This window comes from Protomyctophum bolini (genome assembly GCF_963924005.1).
Source record: "Protomyctophum bolini genome assembly, chromosome: 3".
NCBI classification, from domain to species: domain Eukaryota; kingdom Metazoa; phylum Chordata; class Actinopteri; order Myctophiformes; family Myctophidae; genus Protomyctophum; species Protomyctophum bolini.
Window position 1 is genome coordinate 26,040,985 of NC_137864.1, and position 23,128 is coordinate 26,064,112.

General features: G+C 46.6%; 1 protein-coding gene across 4 annotated transcripts in view; it reads right to left on the minus strand.

Moving 5' to 3' along the window:
- Positions 1–23,128, minus strand: part of znf827 (zinc finger protein 827) — a 111,539-nt gene that overhangs the window by 62,952 nt on the left and 25,459 nt on the right. For all 4 annotated transcript variants that reach the window (XM_080760365.1, XM_080760366.1, XM_080760364.1 and 1 more), the window contains exons 2-4: positions 19,739–21,160; positions 14,240–14,412; positions 12,268–12,742 (exon numbers count right to left, since the gene is read on the minus strand). In XM_080760365.1, the coding sequence (XP_080616491.1) occupies positions 12,268–12,742; positions 14,240–14,412; positions 19,739–21,160 (2,070 nt within the window). The remainder of the gene's footprint in view (positions 1–12,267; positions 12,743–14,239; positions 14,413–19,738; positions 21,161–23,128) is intronic.

Below are 23,128 nucleotides of genomic sequence, written 5' to 3' on the forward strand. Positions count from 1 at the left end.
CTAATACTGTACCACACATACAGCACATGTTCCAGGCCTAATACTGTACCACACATACAGCACATGTTCCAGGCCTAATACTGTACCACACATACAGCACATGCAAGCGACTGCATATGGACCTGCAGGTAAGGGGGTAGGTTTCACATCGTTCTTATCAGTCCTACTGTATGAAGCATGACAGAATCGCCATTGAACAGCACAGATGGCAGGACCTCATGACAGACTAGCTGTTTCCAGGTCTGAGGTCTGCAGGGCATCCACCATCAGCTACACACCCCTTCCCCTCCTGTCTGCCATTTATCTTCTACACTTTATTCCCAACTAAAAGTCTTCTTTTGTTGCTGATCGGGTAGAAATTAATCTACATTCATAGACATGACCTATGTCTATGAGGAAGGGTGGGTGGGTCTGTCTCGATCTCTCTCTCTCTCTCTTTTTGTCTGACACTTTATCAAGCCAGCTAACATTTAATAATTCCTGTGCTTCCATAGAAAATTATAACTATCTGACACATCTGCCCTGGTTGCAAATTATGGAGCTACAGTATCTGCCACACTGAACGATGAGCCTGTGGGAGGGGAGGGGGGGGGGGGTAGTTGATATGATGTCCCAAAATGTCTGGATGATTGCCATGTGTTATACTGATGCTTGGGGGGGATGTAAGAATTATTATGCTGATAAAGCATTTTCCTGAATTGATAATCAGTTTGAGACTTAATTCATTTTTTCTTCCTTCTTTGTTGGATTGAATTTTATTTTGAAATCTCTTTTCCTGAAGGGTACGATTTAGCTTATTTATTTATTTCCCATTGTTTTATGTTGACGCCCATGCCACTATTACTAGTTACTACTTCTAACGTTGCTACTGCTACAACTACTGCTTGCTTAGTGTGCATCCATGCATACTTCTACGTAAAAGTGTTTAGCAAATAATTGCACACTGCACAGGCCTACTTGCAGAGAAAATGATAAACAACTGAAATGCTAGTATGTGCTCTCTCTGGACAGTGTGTGGCCTACAGTAGGTCAGCGGGAGTAAAGCTGTCCCTCAGATCGCTGCACTATAAAGTCATCTGCTGCGGAAACTAGGCCACTTCTAATCTGCCTCCTGATGAATAATTAATAATTGGACAGGGCAACTTCCAATAGCAGTCAAGAAAAGAACAGAGGGATCTGCGGCGTCCTGGATTCGTTTCTCACCAAGCTTGGCATTGCGTTTAAACAAGCAAGTAAGCAACAATATACATCTCTATAAAGTTTAAAGTTTAGCCTTTAGCTCCACATATTAAAGATTCCAAAAATATACAGCAGCCCAACACCATGGGAAATTAACCAGGTTTCTAATGCATTCAGCCTTTGTGTTTTTGTGTGTGTTTTGGGTGTGTTTACTTTTTGTCAATACACAGATATTTTAGTCAAATCAATAGATAGATTTTAGACCTTTCCAATTCACCCTTCTCATCTGTGCAGTCTAGCCGTAGCGTTGCAGCTGTGGGTGGGGTCAACGAGAAGAGAGTCCAATCTTGTATAACAGACTTTAAAAGAGACTTCCAGTTTAATTACAAAGAACAATACAAGTGGGACAAGACTCTGCCTCTCAGCAGCCGAGCTGAATGCCTGCAGAACCAGTAGCTGCCCCTCGTGGGCTGTGCCAGGCGACATCGGCCTGCAGAACCCGTAGCTGCCACTCGTGGGCTGTGCCAGGCGACCAGCCAGCTTGCCCAGACCAACACAAGGAAAGTGGCGGGACGGGACGACATTGGCTCTCGGGTGCCGAGGGAATGTTCAGGGACCACTTCAACCTCTCCCTTAGACTCCTGGACCGGTCCCTAAAGACATGTCATCCCATAGTTCCTAATGACCACACGCCAGTCGCCCTAATATCACAGAGCAACTGGGCCACTAGTGAGTGAGCGATTGGACCGCCTACAGTTTGCGTACCAGGTGGACATGGGAGCTGAGAATGGCATCATCATCTGAATAAAGCCCCCACCCGTATGGACACGGAGGGTAACACTGTTAGGATCTTCTTTGTCTTCTCCAGTGCCTTCTTCAACACCATAGAATCTCAACTGCTAGCTGAGATGCTTGCGTTGATGCAGGTGTACCATAGCTTGGTGGAATGGGCACGGACTATCTAAATGACAGACTGCAATTTTGGACCCTGATAAAGCACTAAACCTGTGTACCCAGTTTTTGTATTGTGTATAATGTGAAATAAAATTTTCAATCAAAGCATGTGACAGCTGCAGGGATATCAGTGGGATGTGCTAGTGAGCCACGCTGGTGCCACCCGGCCCAGGTCAGATTTTAATTACAATGGGCAACCAGCTGCTTTGGGTCACCTATTATGCAAAGCCTGGGGCAGAAGGGAAAAGCAAGATAGTTATGGATTTGCTTGCAAAAACTTGCAATGCCTACCAATGACGGTAATGCGTCAGATGTCCAAAACTCCACACACAATCACCTGTAGCATACAAATATGCATGTAAATGACAGCATTTGCCTATGCATACATACACACCATCAATTCAAACCATCTACTGTATAGACACAAACCTTTTGCAGGTACAGTATGAAAGAGAGATTATCCAAAAATACACACACCTGCCAAAGTCCAACCTGATAGCTGTAGTGCCCATTCTACCCAAACCATCCACACAAAAAAAACACACACACACACACACACACACACACACACACACACACACACACACACACACACACACACACACACACACACACACACACACACACACACACACACACACACACACACACACACACACACACACACACACACACACACACACACACACACACACACACACACACACACACACACACACACACACACAGAGAGAGAGCAGGCTATCACTCTTGGGGCCGACCGCTGTCCGGTCTCCTCCGGCCCTGGCAGAGAGATCTCCTCCCCTCCTCACCCTGCCGTCACACCTAACATCTCATGCCGCCACGGGGCCTGACGCCCCCCCTGCCCACATCATCAATCTGCGCCAGCCCTGGCCCCTCTGATTAATGATGATCCGTGCCGGAGGGACAGAGAGGGCCCGGGGACGATAGGGTGTGTGGGTGTGGGGTGTGCATGTATGTATGTATGTTTGTGTGTGTGTCTGTGTGTGCGTGATAAGCAAGGGTGTTTTTTGTAACCACCCGTGCGGTGCCACGGTGTCAGGGGTGGGGAGAGTGGACTTTGGTTCAAAGGGTGGTATGGGTGAAGAGGAGAAAGGGAGAGGTGCAGGTTGGCAGGTGCTATATAGAGGGGTGGTTTGACCACCCATGCAGAGCAAACACGCGGGATGGACCACACTGATGGTGGTTGGGGGAGGGGGGGCAGACAGGTGTCTGACCACCACAATACTGCAGTACCACACCACACGCTGGGGATCCGGGGATCCGGTTCAAGAGTGCAAGGAGCAGGAGGGGGTGTTGGGGAGCTGGGCTTGGTAGGGAGAGAGAGAGAGTTGGTGGTTCAGCCACCCGTGCCCTGAAGGCTGGCTTCCAGTTCACAGGGGCGAGTGGAGCAGCAGTGGCAGAAGGTGGTGAGAGGAGGGAGGGGCTAGAGGCAGTGGAGGGGGGGGGGGGGGAGGGGAGGGAGGGTGTGAGGGGAGGGCAGTGACCTTCAAGTTAAGGGGCAGTGACGCGGGGGTCGTATGTGGCACCAGCTGGAAATGTCAGGCCGTCAGATGTCAGCGGGCAGACTAAGTATAACCTGGTCAGCACCTGGAAGGACGTCCTCTAATTAGAAGCGTGTTCGGCCATGTCGGATCACACGGGGACAGAGCACTCGGCCGGTCGCGCACCGCCCAGCGCGTCCACGCGCACACACCAAGAAAGTACAGATGCATTTTGCTGAGACAAGCTACGCAAATACATGCCCACATTTAAATTCCCAGAGATTAACCCAACACAGTATGTGTGCACTGCACACAGAGTGAAATACATGCATACACTGAGCAAATGTCCCTTATTCTCTCATATGTGCACAGTAAAATCATCAGTGTTAATTTAACTCTGAGAGTGTGCAAATAACCAAATGGACTGGTAGTTCAAATTAATAAATTAACTACGTATCAATATACTGTACAGTATAGTTAGAAAAAAGTGTTTTGAGATTCTTATTATCAACGATTCAAAATCGATTCACAATTTCCAAAATTTGATTTACAGGAGTTCTCACTATATACTATGTACTATGTGTGTGATATTAAATGTAAGCTTAAAGGACAACTTTAGTTTTTTTTCAACCAAGGTTCATGTTTTAGGTTGTTATTAGAGAAAGTAAAAGGTGAGTGTTAAATTGCTGCTTTCTTTTGTTTTAGCTATTTTTGATAGGGTGAGGGCATTCGAACAAGTGGCTAAATAATGTTTTTTTTTTGTTGAAAAATGTAGCGTGATTTCTTTATTGTTATTTACCATAGTCCTACTAGACCCCAGGAAATTACATCTGGCCACAGTAGTTAATTTCTGTGTGTCTGAAGGAACACCTGGAACCTTAGTTTGTCACTTCCTCCTTCACATTCAATAGATCCCACAATCTAAGTTGTGGCCAGATGTTATTTCCTGGGTTCTAGTAGGACTATATATAGTAAATAATAATAAAGAAATCGTCGTAAAATGTAATTTAGCCACTTGATCAAATGCCCCCCCCCCCCTGTAAAAAAATGCTGAAATCGAACGAAAGAAAGTAGCAAATGAAAAAAAAGAACACTCCCCTTTTATTTTCTCTAATAACAACTTAAACCAAAGTTGTCCTTACCACTATCACAGTAAACATGGTCATAATTCATATTCAAGGATTTAGGGGGAAAACTCAACCAATACAACTGCATTCACTTTCAGTTCAGCACAGGTGAGGGTTGTGTGTGTGTGTGTGTGTGTGTGTGTGTGTGTGTGTGTGTGTGTGTGTGAGAGAAAATATGCAAAAAATTAAAAAAGCTACTACGGTGGAAGGGTTATCATATATTAATTTACTTATATTGATCCTATAAACAATTTCAAATAGGTATAGTTTTGCCAACTCAATTCATAATTAATGTTCCAATTTTGGAGCTCTGGCTCATGGACTAAGAACCAAAAAGAACTGAACCGGTTCCCATTGGGAACCAACCGGTGGAAAAGGGGTCATAGTCGCCATTCGACAGTATTTTTGACCCAGCTGTCTGGCAGGACGCATAATTGTCCGGCTGTGATTACAGTACAACAACAATAACATGTACACTGTACATGTTATTGCTTTAGATTAGAATATCAGCTGGCAGCCAGCGCAATGGCTATGCATTGCTGCATGCGTGCATTTAGTTTTTTCATAGGCTCGCTCCCAACAGTCACTCACACTGACTGACCACTCCTCTGTCCTTCCACGCTTGTTTAGGTGGATGCCGGGTCAGATGAAACTGATGCCAAACATGACAAAATAAATAAAACAAAAACAAGTAAAGAAAAATATTATAAAATACAATCATTCTTTCTCAATCAGGTCGTTGGTTCCCTAAATAAAGCTAAAAAATACATATACATTTGGGGGGTCCTTGCTGTGCAAGAAAAAGTGTTTCTAGCTACACTGGTTGTTAAAAGTCCAGAAGAAAATCTTATTATATAGTATGCAGTGTCACTGAGCAGTATGGGTGGGAGGGTTAAGGGATTTCTTTATCTTTCATTTTGTTTCATAAAAAAAGTATTTCATATCATAATGTTTGTAATAATTTATAATATGTTCAATAAAAACATATTTGACAAAAAAAAATAGATAGATTCGACTGATTGGGAATCATTTTTAATTTGATTTTAACCAATCGGGGGAAAAAAGAATCATGACTCAAATTAGAAGATTTACAGCCCTACTGTACACTACCCTGGTTTCCAGCCCATAGACCCCTCCCACTCGACTGAGCTCACTGGTTGCTGGAGGGTCTCAGAGTCTGACAATCAGGCTAGTACACTACATCATACTGTACATGCACCATACTGCACACAAATCAAACACTGTGCACAATCTGCACACTGGGCATAATAAACTACTAGCGAATAACATTCACACATTCCAATTCCGTGTCCTCACAGAATCACAGACAACCCTGGGACGTGCACTTGACACACACAAAGTCACTCCACTCCACTGACCTTTTGGATTGTCACTATAAATAGAGCATATTTCCACTCCCGAATCTATGTTACTGAGACCACTGAATTATTTAGTAGCCTAATCCATGGGGCAAGTTTTTTATTTCTCGGGGCAGGCAGCACTATCCCGACAAAGAAATAAAAAACCTGCGCTGAATTAGCAACATGGCAAAGTTTGGCCTTCAAACCAACGCTTCGAGCGTTGACACTTCTGCCAATTATATCTGCAGAGAAAATGTTCTTCCGGTCAAGAGTATTTCCATATGCAATCGCTGTACAGTCAGGAAACGGGCATCTTTGGGTAACTGGACATCTCCGACTGTGAGCTTTCCCCGAACTGGAGTGGATGCGAGTCTCTAGGACCAGTGTCAGCTCCCTGGGTGCAGGATGGCAGAGTGAGGGGGCTTGGTTTCTGGGACCAGGGCTGACATTGCTATCAGCTTGTCTCCATGTTTTCATGCTCTGCTGACACCTGCCAGCAGCGACCGATGCCTCTCCCATAACGCATCCTACACACTCTCTCTCTCTCTTTCCCTCTTGTCTTCTTGTGCTCTTTTCCCTCTTTCTCTCTCTCCTCTGTATTCGCGTCTCTCTGTCTTTTGCTACCCTCCTCTCCTGCGGTCTTGGCGTCTCTCGCTACCTCTGCTCTCCGGCCACGCTTCTTCCCTCTCGCCTCATCCGTCTCGCTGCCAGGCGCTTGTCCACTGCACCTCACCTCTCGCTCTGTGGCCAGGGCTGCCGTCAAATAACTTCATTAGCTTTCCACCTCTGTCACGCCGGCCTGCTCCCCCTCTAACAATTGGCTGCTGTTTTCTCCGGGAGAGAGAGAGAGGAAAAAAACGAGGAGAGAGAGAGAGAGAGAGAGAGAGAGAGAGAGAGAGAAAGACAGAGGGCCTGCGCGGGGGCAGGTTGAGCGGCCGACAATGGCTGACAGTGTGCCGGACGGTGGGCAGTGATACTGACGGCTGCAGCAGGGATGTATGGACCAAGGGTCAAGCTACAGAAGGCATTGCCGGCGGCCGCTCATGCGGAGCGGGAAAGCGGGACGACATGCAGATTAGATGTACGATATTCTGAATGAAAGAGGAGGAGGCTGTGAGGCCGAGGCAGCTGAAGCTGAAATATGTTAACTGATGGATGGGGCTAAAAAAATGTTAAATAATAATAATAATAATGCATGGGAGGTTGGGTCCCTTCCCTTCTACAGGGATAGGGTGGTGGCAAATTGAATATGTAATTACAGTAAATTCACGTTTGAAATTCTGTTGCTTGTAGTGAGACCTGTTACTCAGTGACTACATTACACATCCTGCAGTAGCTCTGGATACCATCAGTACTGACTTAGTCATGGGCTGCGTCTGAATGCATAGGGTCGTTCCCTACTCACTACTCCCTACTCCCTAGCTCTGGATACCATCAGTACTGACCTGGGCTGCGTCTGAATGCATAGGGTCGTTCCCTACTCACTACTCCCTAGCTCTGGATACCATCAGTACTGACCTAGTTCCCTACTCCCTACTCCCCATATGGGGAGACCTAGTGGGAGACCTAGTGGACTATAATAGTGATGATTTCGGGCAGTAGTCCCTATATATATATAGTAGTGACAATTTCAGACACTACTCCCTATATGGGGAGTAGTGAAGCGCAAGCCTGCACAATGCATTATGGGGTAAATCGACTCGTCTAAAGTAGTGCACTATATGGGGCATAGGGAATGAATTCGGTCGCAGCCATGTTGTCATGGCTTCAAATATGTCTCATGACCTTTGTCACATGCATTTCGTGTTTCCAGTGCCCTGCATGGTGCCATCTAATAAAGAACACCTTAAAAATATCTTTTAAAAAGGAGCGATCTGATTTATTGCTCATGCACAATGTTTCAATACTGGTGTGCCAGTGAATCATTGCGGCCTCTAAGATAATTATCTTTAACACATTCAGACCGTGCGATGTGGGGGAACGTCATAACTAATCCAAACGACGGATCCAAAGGACGTGTGTACACGTAAGTAAGTAAGTAGCCTTGCCGAGCCATGAGGCCCATAGGGCAGGAGCCTATCTCCTGTTTCTGTAGTGTGAGGCAGCTTAATGTACAAGTACACCCCCTGGACATGACACTAGTATGTCGCAGGGACTTACCCCCAATCTAACCCTGAGTGTCAAGCAGGGAGGCACTGCCACTGGGTCCCATTTTTAGTCTTTGGTATGGCCTGGCCAGGGATCGAACCCCGACCTCCCAGTCTCATGGCAGGCACTCTAACCACAAGGCCACTGAACTGGTGTGTACATGACCTAGCGCATTTTCATTGATATCAAACGAGAGAAAAATATTCTGAATTTTCTTTTTTTTTTTTCTTTTTAGTTGGCCTCCAAGGCCACCATACTCCTTGCTCTTTGCGCACGAGCGTTGTTGTTCACTTCCCTGTATTCGTTTCAGAAAGAAAGGTAATCTAAGGAGCTCTCTGTGGTTTTGACCAGATGGATATAATAAGCTCTTCATTTCTGACTTCAACATGCCTTTCGTTCAAAATATGAAGCGAGCGATCATCAGCGACTTATATCGTAATCTGAGTGAGGTAAGCAAGCAAAAATATGTCTCACGTTTTTTTGTCGGAACGTAAGGGGGGAGCGTTGCAGAGTAAAAGCGTCCATATCTTCCCGGCACTTTCTATGGCCAATGTACACCCATCGCATAGCACTTTAACGCCTGCACTTTAATGGTTATGTGCACTTTTGTACTTTGGTATCTGCTATGTGAACTGTTATGTTTTATTTGTACCGTTTCATTGTTTAATGTACTGTTTATGCTGCAACCCAATTTGCCCTTCGGGGACACTGAATAAACTTGAACCTTGAACCTTGATTGTTTCAGAGCAGTATGAAGTCACACTCAAGCCTCTCTCCCAGGACTGGATAAATAAGACAAGTACTGAGACATTGTGACAGACACCGCATTTCCCACAACCCCCTGCGCGCCAATTATTCACACCCAGTCGGGGGGGGGGGGGGGGGGGGGGGGGTCATGCTCGTTCACCCCGTGTCCCCATGGTGGGGTTAGTGGTGGAGGGGTGGGAAGGGGACAGGGATGGAGACAGGGTGGGGTATTGTCACACTGCGCTGTCATTATTAGAACTGGGGGTCTGGCGGGCACGAGGGGTTTTGTGCATTTCAAAAGCACCACGGCGGCTGGCTTTCATCTCTGCATCAGAAATGTGGATCACACTGTACGGCTGATGGTTGTGGCAGCGTGCGAGCGTGGAAAATCAAAAGGGATTGGTCTGTGGCACCCAGAGGAAAAAGAAACCAAAAAATGATATGCTTATTATGTCAGAGGTCAGGGAGAGTTCAGCGGCTCTGGACGTGCCCAGAGAACTACAGACGACTCCTGAGCTGCTGCCGCCGCCTCCTCCTCTCCCTCTCTCTCTCACCCGCCATCTCTTTCTCCATCTCTCTTGCTTGCTGTCACATTATCTGGCTCTTCTTTATATCTTGCGTGCCAGCTTTTTATGCCCCCTCTTCCTCACTCCCTCCTGTCTTTCTCTCCCTTTCTTTTGCTTCCCTCTCTCTTCCTCTCCTTCCTCCTCGTTCCCTTGCTCCTCCTCCCTCCATCCCGGTTCCTCTCCCCCTCTGGACTTGAGGCAGCGGTGTAAGAGCAGGAGGGATGAGCTACTCGTGTACACACTCTATCTGGGTTGGCAGGGAGGTCAAAAGAAATGGAGTCCAGAGCTCCCGGGAGGAACTTACTCTCCCCCTCTCTCCCCTTCCCTCCCTCTCCGCCTTTCCTTCTCTCCATTTTCCAGACTCCCGTCTGGCCGGACCAATTCATCCCAATATGATCTGAGGGACAGACAGCCTTCTTTAAAGGTGCTATATCTGTTTTTTCCTCAACAACAATGAAAGCAATGTTTTAAAACAAAAGTACAGTACAGCAACAGTGCTCTCTCTCTCTCTCTCTGTCTCTCTCTCTCTCTCTCCCCCCAACTGCCCAACTAAGATGTCCGCCACTTGACACTGGGCTGACATTGTGGGGGAGCTGTCGTGGTGCATCCACGGGGAGTTGGCTTTGCCCAGGCTTGATTGTGCAGTCTGGGAGTGTGGTGCTAGTGGCACCCAGAGGGCAATGGGGTAGGGAGAGGGGGGGTGGGGAAAGGGGAGTCTATATGTGGAGATGGAGGGGGAGGTAACCGAAGGGAGTACCTGGTACCCTGCGCAAGCCCCTCTCCTCTCCCTCCCTTGCGCATCCTACCGGGGGTCACAGGATGGTGGTGCCAGGGGCGCTAATCATTTCAAATTATGAATTCCTTTTTAATTATGAATTATGCATACATTTTTAATTAATCTAATGTTCCCAGGTTATTTTTTTCTTCCTCCCCCCTCATACTGCACCCCATCCCACCCACCACCCCCTCACTCCTGATCTCAATCTAATTACGCAGCATTAAATGGAAGACTGGCAGCCATCGCCCTGACCCACGAGATGAACCCTGGGCAACCTTCTCCCATCAATCTTACCGTCCTCTCAAAGTGGGCTCATCCCTTTTGACATTTGAGTGAAGTGGTTGCAATGCATGTAAACACGGCCTCGGGCCCCAATATACCTGACCACAGCATGTTTGTCAAGTTTTGTTTGGGGTAGAACAAATGCAGGTTGCCTTTTTTCTCTAAAGCACCATTCCTCTGTGGTAGAGCTTTGGTTTGTGTAGTCACTCACCATGCTATAACGCAACACCAACTATGCATAGCTGCTCCGTAGATATACACTCCACGGCAAAACAGTCTCAAAGTCACACTTTTAGCACACAGAGAATGCAAACAAAGCGGATTCTGCCAAAAAAATTACAGAACCCAGTTCATAGTTTTGTCGCCAGTTTACAATGATTGCTGAAGGTACCGTCATCACTTACAGTATACACGTAATAACAAACCTCTTCTTTCTCATTCAAATAGTAAAATCAAAGTGATAGAAGAGTGTCTTTGATATTCCAAAATGTTCTCCCCAGTTCTCAAATTTGTATCTATGAAGCAACTACTGAAGATATCTCGCCAATATTTGGAGTTACATCACTGCAAGATAACTGCAACCCAAATCTCTACCAAAGTTTAACGATGCTTTGGAAACCTGAATCGATGTGCTTTAAAACTTTTGGAAATACCATGGCCATGTTCCGCTTAATTATATTCAAAGTATAGACTTGACTAGAATTCTTTGACTAGAATTTCTCAACCAGTGTGTTGTGACCTAAAATGGGCCACGGGGGAGTGCACACACGCACACCCACACCCGCACCCGCACACGCACACACACACACACACACACACACACACACACACACACACACACACACACACACACACACACACTCTGAAAATACTATGTAAAGTAAAAGAAAATATGAATTGAAAAGTAATTACATCCATGAAATTCTCATTACTGAAGTTCTCATTCTGTAGTTATACAATTATAGCGTTTTTTGGTAGCATGAGAGTCTAGAGAAGTGAGATAGTTAGAATAACAGGCTGGGGACCAGAGAACCCCTGGCAGATACCAAGAGCTACTTAAGCCCCAGCGGCTCCAGTGGAGCTACTGATTGTTCAACGCGAGAAGACTGCACTTGTACTGGGCAGCTCCCAGGTGTGAAAGGGAGTAACTGAGTCAGTGTGAAGCAGGTTATTAGACGGCATCGGTGCTCACTAAACTTGATTCCTTTATTCCTGGCTGAATCATAGATCTCACATTAGCAAGCAACATTTCACGCCACAGTCTCATCACTTTTACTACTTCAGTGCTTAGCTGTTAAAGCCATTAGTTTTAATCTGAGACAAAAATGGGCTTTGATAAATCCAACAATAGCTAAATCTCTTTTTTTCACCAGTTAATTTCCTTTAATAACAAATTTATTCTTGGCCCAATGTATCATGGGGACGTATTTAATGGTACCATATGCTTACTTGCATATTTTCTGAACTCATGGGAACAAAATAGTAAATACTGTAAATCATACTTCATAGTGGTTATAGATCACCATAATAGGTTCCAAATGGCTACTGAAATTTCACAGGGCAAAAACGGTGCTCGTTGATTAACTACAGGTGCGTTTGTGAGTTTCCAGTAGGCCTTACCAGACAGCTTCATGAGGAGGTCGGTGGCCGTCTTGGTGGTGATGTCCGGACTGAAGAGGGAGGCCACGGTGGGGCCGCACGGACTGGACCTCACCCCCACCCCGACCCCAGAGAGGTCCAGGGAGTTGCTGCTGCCGGGACGCTCCCTGCAGAGGGCGAAGGGCGAGAGCGCCGATAGGTCTCGTTCCTGCGGCTCCTCCTTGATGTGGACGTGGTTGGCGGTTGACTCTACGGAGGGAGGGGAGGTCTGCAGGCCGTCCAGGCCGTGGTGCAGGGGGGAGGACTCTGTGGTCCCGTCGCCCATCAGCGACCCCTCGCCCTCCGTGTCGGTGGCCGCCTCATCTTTCACCTTGACGTCGCCGCGGGGGAAGTGCTGGTGGCAACGCATGTGGAGCTTCAGGCTGAAGTGGCGCGAGGACGTGAAGGGGCAGAGTTCGCACTGGAACGTCTCGCCTCTGTCCTGGTGTTGGTGGACCTGAGGGTCGGGTTCAGCAGGGAAGGAGGAAGAGGTTTAGGAGATTTCCAAATGTAAGACTATTTTTCCTTTTTTTATATATATATTGAAGAGAATCAAGGAGCAGTTCCAAGGCAGAAAGGATGTTAGACTTCATGTCACCGCCATGTCGGCTATCTGCACTAGCACTAGTGTGTACGACACAGACAGCCTGCAGACATTGATTTGTCAATTAAACTATCTCCCTGGCCAGATCAAAAGCCAGCATTTCATCTCCACAATTTATACCAAGAACAGCGAGGTAGGATTGGGCAACATCCATGCCTTGAACAGTGTATAAAGGGTAGAGTGCTAATCAGACCATACTGCCATCAATATATGCGTGTTGTCTATTCACAGCTCCGTTACACAGTTAGTCCATTACAGAATGAACATGAATAATTGAGTCAGTCTTGACTAAACATTATTGTGTGGTTAATAAGTCATGGATGTTTGGATATTTTCTGAATCAATTTTCAAATCAATCCCCTCATAATATTATGAGTTATGCACTTTATGCTCCTCTCTTTTCTCTATCTTCACTGCAATGATGCCACCTTACTTGTAATATGATGTGACAATAAAGATTGATTCTGATTCTGATAATGCATTAAAATGCACTGATAACATAAGTTTGAGAACACATTTATAAAAAAATGCAATAAAGTTACCATAAGCAAGTTGATTTCCATGCAGCACTGAAATTAATGGAATTCAGTGGTTTCCTTGTGAATAAAAAACAAACTACTGTATGCTTTGGAAAAAATGGTCAGCAGTAATTCAAAGTACAGAGTTGTAGTCAGTGTCTAACCATGCCAGACCACCAGTATGGTCCTTTAACAGTCCTCTGAAAGTGGATAATAAGATCACTTGCACCCCTGTGCAACTGTACCATATGTAAGGAACTTCCTATCTAAAGCAATGTCATGGACTGCCCTTGCCACCCACTGGAGGCAGAGTTTGAGCCACTCCCTCGAGGAGTGCATGTTCCGGCAACTGCAAGTGCAAGCTAACAGGCAGAAGTTCTCCTTCATCCCACAGTGCCATTAAACCACTCGACTGTGACAGACACACTTTCCACTCTGTGCCACCACATATGTGGCCACTTCGTTTAAATGAGTCTTGTGTATGTTTCTGTGTACGGCATTTATTGCGAGTGGATTATATTTTCTATATGCCCTGCTGTCAAGGAAACGTCCCCCTCTGTAGAAAAAAGCCTTGAACTTGAGCTCCATTACATAGATCCCCCGTTTTCTGCTGCAATTCAAGTGCTACAACCAACGCGACACTGTGTGCAAATCGCACCATGTCGGGACAGTGCAATTAGAGGTGACTTTGACCAAAGCATACATATCCTTTTCTCGTGTCAGCAATTAGTAACGCCCCGAGAGCCATTAGAGGATGGCCACTGGGGACAGCTAATGTATGAGAGGGGAGGGGAGAGGGTCAAAGGGCGGATACGAGTCACGATCATCTCACCTTCATGTGGGACTTGAGATTGTCTTTGCGAGCACAGCGGAAGGGACATAGGGGACATTGGTGGCTTTTCAAGCCAGTGTGGATGACCATATGTCTCTTCCAGTAGCTCTTGCGTTTGATGACCAGTCCGCACACGGGACACTGGAATGGCTTGCCCCCGTCTTCAGGAGAACCTTGAGGAGGTTGAGGAGGACAATGTTTTGTCATTATTTGTGTTCGGAAAAGAAGAAAACAACGAAATGTGAATCATTGCACAAATGTAACCACCATGAATTATTTCCACAGTCCCCTACGATGGTTTGTTGTGAAATTCAGCCTGTGCTCTCTGTTTTTAGAGGTTGCAAGACAGGTTCTGGTGACTATCTCGTTGAACGTTTTATGTTACAACATACCAATGTTGTAGTGCAGAACGCTTAACAAAGACTTGCCTCTAGTGCTGTGGTTATGTGGGCAGATGCATAATGAAATGGTTAAACCCTGTCTCAGTGTCTCAGGAGCCATGTGTGCCCCCTCTTTGCCAAGGATTAAATCCCCAAAGAGCCTTCCCTACAGCAGTGGTTCACTTCTTTGTGCCAAGGACCTTTTAAAGAATGTTCAAAAATAGCAGGTGTACAAGCTTGCAGCGTGGCAGTAGCTGTGAGCTTGTATATCTGCTATTGTATAGCAGACGTATAAAATATGGTGGTTAAAATGATACCAACTCTCCCCTTCTTCAGATCTAGAATATACATATTTTGGAGTATTATGAAGAAACAAACAAACCATTTAAGGTCAAATGTAGTTAAAAGCTACAATATGGGATTTATGTTAGTTAATAAAACATAATTTTGAACCAATCCGTATTGCAAGTAGAAATAAATGAATGCAATATAACGTGAAGCACATCTGTAGTGGTTCGATTCAGTCTCCCTAATCCTCCATTGACCGTGGTTTCGTAGGTGTAGGGCACCTATAGGTTGACAATGTCAGTCGAGGTATGTGAAGAAGATGGCACACATGATTGAACAACAGATCAAACGCCATCTTTATTGTAGTTTGTTGCAATTACCTCTCCATCGGGAGAAGACAGAGAAAAAAAGAACACCCTAATGGCAGAAACTGCCAGTGGAAATGTCTACTGGAAGCAGGAGAACAAGGAAAGTAAAGGGGGAAAAAAAGAAAACTTGAGGTTTAGTGTCTCGATTATTGTTGTTGGCTTCATATCCGGCATCCATTACCGTTTAATTGGTCTTATTAGAGAGCGGCATGATTGCATTACAAATTCTACAAGGGGCCTGTCAGGATGGGCCCTTCATAAGTATTCCGGTGTGGTTCCTTGAAAAACATCTGGTAATCAGTGTTTGGTGAAATTACCGTGCTCAGCCATTCATTGACCCAGGGTGTAAAACCTCGAGACTGCCTATTTGCAACAATAAACCGCCATCTGCGGCCCGAGCTCTCTGCTAAGCGCCGAGGAGATCACCGTGCACACGTGAAAAACAAAACAAAAAAGACAACAACTACTGTCTCTGCTACCCTAGCATAAGGTCAAACGTGTGTAAGTCAGTCAAAAGTACATATGTGGCCATGTGTTTGTAGAGGTGTGTGCATGGTCTGTCTGTGTCACCTTAGCTTTTAACCAATTTAACCATCATTTTTAAACTTTAGCTGTTGAAAAATAGCAGAAATACAAGCTCATAGCACTCGCTTGTAGATCTGCTATTTTACAAAAATCATGAAAATGTGGCGCAAATCTTTGAATGTATATACTTTCACAGCGAACGTTTTTAACCCAAATCTTTGCTTCTGGGGGATTCCTGGTACAAAATATTCTCCGATACATATAATTTTGGGGGTCGTGGTGCATGCTGGTGATGCGGGAGCATCAGCCGGGGAACTGTCAAGCTTGTGTTTCCTACATAATCACCAACCTATTGTTTTGGAGATGTGTCGCGTATGGTACAGCACATGCATGGTACACTAGCTATCTGTGTAATGCCGCTCTGCAGTCCAACCACCCAGAGGGGCACAATAAAACAAGACATGACAGTCGATAATCAAGGTCACATTTTTCAGTCTGGCGACCAAACAACTACCTGCATTCTTTTTCTTTCTTTCCGTCTTTCTTTTTTTTCTACAGCACTGCTCGACCTTGACGGTTTGCGGGTTACAGCGGCTGGCCCTCTTTAGCATGCAGATCACAGAATATTACATCGACTCGCCGCTGCTCATCTGTCTGGAGTCAATTTGATCCAGCCATTTTAGATTTGGCGGGGTTACGACACAATCCCTCAGAAGTGCCCATCCATCTCTCCTGAAAACATTCTGTTCTCCCCAAAGGCTGCTCATTTAGATCCAGCACTTTCTCGGCTTCTACGGCTGTGCACGTGCGTGCGTGTGTGCGTGCGTGCGAAATCTTTGTACCCCTCTTTATTGGGGATCTATGATGACGTCTGAGTGCACACTTGTGGGAAATACTGCATGGCCATTTGTGACTCACTCAGAGCGTGTGTGTGTTACTCCGAGCCAGAGTTTATGTGGGAGTGTACATGTGTGTGTGTGTGTGTGTGTGTGTGTGTGTGTGTATGTGAAATCTCAGTGTGCACCCTTGTTTGACCTCCAAGTCTATGCCTGGGTGCACAGTGCATGCATGGCAATTTACTCAGAGGCAGAATACGTGTTTGTGCCTTTGTATGAATGTGCATTATTGTGTGTGTGTGTATGTGTGGGTGTGTGTGTGTGTGTGTGTGTGTGTGTGTGTGTGTGTGTGTGTGTGTGTGTGTGTGTGTGTGCGCGTGTGTGTGTGTGTGTGTGTGCCTAGGTTCTATATCTTTGTCCGAGTGCACACTTACTGCATGACCATTTGTGAGTTACTCGGAATGAGTATGTGTGGTTGTGTGTTTACAGCTGTGTGTGATTGTGTTAGAGGGTGTGTGTGTGTGTGTGTGTGTGTGTGTGTGTGTGTGTGTGTGTGTGTGTGTGATTGTGTTAGAGGGAAAGTGTGTGTGTGTGTGTGTGTGTGTGTGTGTGTCTGTGTGCGCACACACACACCACGTGCACCGCCATGCGTGTGCATATCCAGCCAGTGGAAACTGTGATGGGGTTGTGTTTGGCCGGGAGTCTGGAGCTGAGCAGAGACACACAGACAGAGAGAGAGAGAGAGAGAGAGAGAGAGATAGCGAGAGAGAGAGAGAGAGAGAGAGAGAGAGCGAGCACAGAGCTGATGCGCGCACGGGGCTCTGGTTAGCAGGGGTTTTTAAGCCAGGAGGAGGCTGCTGAGATGGATATGGACTCCGGGGCCCCCCGCTGTGTCGAGTGCACACTGACGGGGCCCCTTTGGCAGCCTGCACATCCGAGCGCAAACGAGCTGGTCCTGGAAGACGGTGAGGTCTCGGCTGAAGACCACCACCCCCCACTCCATCCCCCCACCCGTTGAGCAGACCTTTTTCCCAGACTTCAGGCCAGCCAAGGCTTTTTCTCTCTCTCTCTCTGCTCTGCTCTGCCACTTCAGCGGCTGACAGCTAGAAACCGAAGCTTCGCTGCCTGCTTAGGAGGAGTCTGGCATTGGGGAGGTGGTGAAACGGGAACTAACACACCAACTACCAGAATGCTCGGAGACAGAAAGACACGGGAAAATCCAAACGGCGCTCGTTAGAATTAGTATTTTAACATGCTGTGATGTTCAGTTATTCATTATATTCCTGAAATGTTCTTTGGGGAAATTTGGGGGGGACATGACCTTTTAATAAAAATGTGTCTTGAAGTTCAAAGGTCTATTTTTTCTCAGTATCGTTGGCTGGAAGCAATCAGCACTCACTGTTACACAAGTGGCATGCCAAAACACAGCCAGAGTTATGTCTTTAGCAGACATTCAAGTAGAATTTCAAGTAGTGTACTCGTTGAGGAAATGATGTGGAGATTTTTGATTCATCTGAAGCAGATAAATATCTTCAAATTGAGGTAGATCTATACTTTAGCACCATTCTTTCCAGATAATATTTTACCATTTAATAATATTTATAACATTTTAGGCAGTGGTGTAAGGTACCCAAGAACATTTACTCATGTACTGTACTTGAAAGTACAATTTTTAGGTACTTTTACTTCACTGGAGTATTTCAAAATGTCAGTACCTATACTTCTACTCCACTACATTTCAGAGGCAAATATTGTACTTTTACTCCACTCCATTTATTTGAAAAACGTATTTACTAGGTTGTGCTTGTAGATCTGCTATAGCAATCTAAAAGGTGCTTGTAGATCTGCTATCTAAAAGGTGCTTGTAGATCTGCTATCTAAAAGGTACTTGTAGATCTGCTATTTTATAAAGATATTTGTACATTTGAAACAGTACAATCTGCATAATGAGTACTTTTTTACTTTAAGTACATTTTTATACCAATATTGAGATACTTATATTCAAGTACATTTTTTATTCTGGACTTTTACACACTGTTTTTTGTTGTAAATTAAAAAATCACACCCGTGTGAATTAAGTGGTGCAACTCCGTGGGGGGGGGGGGGGGGACCCACAGGAACGTCCGAAACGGTTGAGAAACAACAGAGTTACCGTGTGGGGGTCCCTCTACTGTACTGTACTGTCACTGTACTGTCACTGTACTGTACTAGCACCGCTGAAATCACCACAGTTAATATGCGCGTGTGTATTAGGTTGCGCACAGGTGGTGAAAAACAACCATGCTGTTTTCGTGCTCAGCCAGCTACCCACACACATAGTCACTTAAGGAAGTGGTTTGCACCACTTAAAATGTATTATTTTTAAGTTTACTGGTAATCATGACACAATGATGCTAGTGATGAACGATCAATCCAGAATGCAAGTTGAGCTGAGTCGTTACCATGCAGCGGAAAAGTGTCATTAGTGTATTTGGTGAAATCAGAGTTAGCTCTCATACTGCTTAATACATTTCAAAGACATTCGCAAAAAAGACCTATAATATTGCAAACACGGCAATGACAAGCATGATGCAATGCTCCAAATATGGTCTCAATAAAAGCTTTAAGCATACAGATCAATAATGGGATCCCTAAGCCTAATCATGCACTGTATCGATAAAATGCTAATAATAATGCTCAGTCTCTTAACGGCCATGTAAGTCTGTTTCACAATGTTTTTGCTTCAGCGGCAGTAATTTCACTTCCTCATTTCCTAGTCGCGGTAGGCAGTATGTGGAAATATCCATACTGGCTGAATTGCATTGAATGGTCTTTATAAGAACATAATGGTGATTATAGGTTGATAACATTCGAAGCGGGTGATTCTACACCATTATTCTTAAGTATGAATTTGCCTTCCTTCACAATCGATCGTGGTCAGTACCTCTCCACACCGCTCTCCCCTGTCAACGATAAGACAAAATAAAGTTTGATTGAAGACATAACATGTATAGCATGTACTGGTCAGCTGTGTTAAGCCCAACACACAGCGACACGGCACAGGCGTTGCTGCGCGGCTGTTTTGACGCACGGCATTCGCAGACGGTGTGTGTAGGGCTTTACCTGCTTGGCTGCTGGGCTTCACCCTGCCTTTGGGGGTGGAGGGCAACAGCAGCTCCAGACCCTGGGTGGGCGTGGAGGGCGTAGACGCTTTCTGGTTGCGGTCCAGCAGGGGCTTGGTGTCCTCCTGGAGGGCCCCGCCGGCCCCCGCCAGCGGGGAGGAGCCTTCCTTCTTCTCCGCCAGCAGGTTCCCCGCCGCCCTGGCCGCCACCTCTTTGAGCAAGGCGGCCGAGGAGGTCATGGAGACGAGGGAGAGGAAGGAGCTGGCGGAGTGGTGGTGATGGTGGTGGGGGTGGTCCGGGGTGGTGGTGGTTGAGGTCCCTGTGGAGGTGGCCAGGCTCCGCTCGCTGACCTTCTTGGAGAGCGCTGCGAGCGTAGAGCTGGCCGACTGCGGGCTGAACGGGGAGGTGAAGGCATCGAAGCGAACCACGTCTTCACCACGCCCGCTGCCTCCTACTCCTCCTCCTCCTCCTCCTCCTCCTCCGCCTCCGCCCAGGGCGGGCAACCCTCCTGAGGAGGGTGCAGCAGACATGGAGGAGGAGGAGGAGGACGACGAGGAGGAGGAAGAGGACGAGGAGGAAGAGGAGGAGGCCACAGCGTTCTTGTCTTGGAGCACGGCGTTGGCCGCCGCCTTCAGCTTCTGTATGGCCGAGTCTGGTGAGAGGCTGGAGCCACCGACCGCCGAGCAGCCGGCCGGGGGCCACTTGTCCGCCACGCCCACCCACACGAAGCCACTGCCGTTGCTAGTGGCCACCGAGGAGAATGGGTCCGGGGGTTCCTGCTTGATTGTGGGAGGCGCCAGGGAGGCAGGCGAGGCAGAGGCTGAGCCCCCACTGCTGTGATTGTTGATGCTATTAGCGGCGGCTAGTTTCCTGGCTAGCGCACTCAGCTGCTGGGCGTGGTGAGAGGACGGGGAAAGGGTGAGGGGCGGAGCCAGGCCTATGGGCGGAGAGTCCCCTCCCACTCCGCCCCGGACCGAGGAGGAGGAAGAAGAGCGGCCCAGGAGGTCTCCGGCGTCCAGCTTGAGCGAGCCGGCCTCTAGGAGGCGCCGCAGGTTGCTGCTGAGGGGCTTCCCCAGCGCCTGGCTCGCCGCCTCGCCGTACAGGGACGACACCACCGACGAGAGGGTGTCCGTGGCGGAGAACGCTCCTCCGTCCAGCCCCAGGAGTTCCAGGGAGGTGGCGCGGTGGTGGACCGGCGTGGGGCAGCCAAGCGAGCCCTCGCCTCCGGAGGTGTCGTGGTCCGCGGACCCAGGCCCTGTGAAAGCGGGCCGGTCGTCGGGAGAGGAGCCCCGCTGCAGGTGGAGCTCGTCCTGCGCGTCGCCATAGGATGACGACTCTGAGCGTGTGTCGGAGGCATTCCCAAACCAGCTCTCCTCTTCCACGGGACCGGCGTCTGGCCCTCCATCTTCGTTGCTGTCCACATCTACAGAGAGGCACAGAGAGAGAGAGTGAGTGAGAGAGTGAGAGTTTTTTATTGGAATCATGTTTTACTGGGAGTAAACAGAGAGGGAATCATCAACATGTTGCGCTTCTAAACAACCATGGAGCTCTGGGTCCTTGTTGCTAGAGAGAGAGAGAGGTTGGTTCATCAACATAGACCTCAGGATATCTGTCCTGATTGAGACCACAGAATTTTGTATTTGTATTTTGCAGAAAGAACCAGGCATCTGCGTGTTGCTTTCAGACAAACTAGACTGCAGAATCACATTTTCCAGTACAGTCTGAAAACTCCTCTCCTCACCCCCTAGCACTCTTCATTCCTTGTATCAATTGTTGTTGCCTGTTTTCAGATGACAGTTATACTAAGCAGATGTATGTTGGCTGTGGTTACTGTTATTTAGACGGATACATAATGTCAGCTTGTCTACAAATGTAAAGAATATAGTTTCAGATAGCATGTTGTTTAGACAGATGCTAGGTAAAATCTTTACCTGGTATCCTATATGGTTACTTTGTAGTCTTGCAATAATCAGACAATCAGAAATCTCTGCCTACTAGGAAAAGCCACTAACAAACTGTTGCCTAGATTGTCTACTACTTTACTTTGGAAACTACCATTAATGTCACAACACAACACCATTCTAGAGATTTGTATTATGCAGGATGTTTTGTACTGTGGAATTGTTTCCACCAGTTAGTTACTTTGTTGCACACAATTGTTTTTTTTTAAAACTCTATTACTACCCTGTCATTTGTTGACTAGGGGCTCATGAACTCTGGATAAAAGTGTCTGCTAAAGTCCTAAAAAGTAAATTGCATACATTTTGTTCAGCAAAAGCACAACGGCTGATTATTCTGTGTGAGAATTGTCAACATCGGGCATCTATTGGATATCACTTAGTGAAAGGAGGTCACAGCAACCCAGGGCTGAGAGCAATCACCTCGCTTTTATGTCTTCAAATCTCTGAGAGGCGCACCATCTATTTTCCGTTCTTTTTGTAGGCTGTCCCACGGCTAAAAGACGATTGTACCAAGTAACAGCGTGCCAAAATGGGGGTGGGTGGAGGGGGTGGGGGAGTCATTTTGGCACATCATTACCTGAAGTGAGCCAGCTGAGAACGAGAATACAAAAAATAAAATAAACGGGCCCCTTTAAAATATGCCCACAGGCTTCAATGCGCCCACCTCCCATTGACAACCAACAACAACCATCGACCCATCCAACAAGCTGTGACGCAAATCCTGCCTCGTTTTCTGTCATATAAAACAAGCATCTTCCTCCCAACCAAGAAATAAAACAACGTCCGAGATGGCTGAGGAGCAACTTGTTTTTTCTTCCCTCATCCATATAGTTTTATCTTTTATTTTTTTACTATATTTTTCGCAGCTCGGGTCTATCTGGAGGAAGCCTAGTACAGGGGGTTACCATGACGACGGGTCCTTCTGGGAGGCTAGACAGCACAGATTAGGGTAATGGAGGTTACAGCGCCAGATTAATATGCATGAGCCTGCGGATACCACCAGGGAGCCAATAAGGATAGGGTTAAGGTCAGCGGGGGTCATTAATATACACTTCGTGTATCAATATTCATAAGAAAAACATTACAGCTTGCCAGACAAGGGCGAACAGAGGAAGAAGTGAATCTTCCTTGATACATATTAACTAAAAAAAAATATCCATGAGAATGTGTTGGGCAAAACAGGAAGGGAAAAAAACACCAACAAGGCATCGGAAAAGGGAAATGTCAAAACTTAGCATGTTTGTTTCTGTTCCAGAGGTTAGTGTACAGAACCTTAAAATATGATTCCATGTGTTTGAGACAGGAGAGGTTACAAGGACAAGCGGGGCACTGAGTAAAGTGTGAAAAAGTAGGAATTAAAATGAATTACTTGCTCTCCGGTCTATCCCTCTCTTTCTCTAACGCTATCCAAGACTCCCTATTTTGAATAT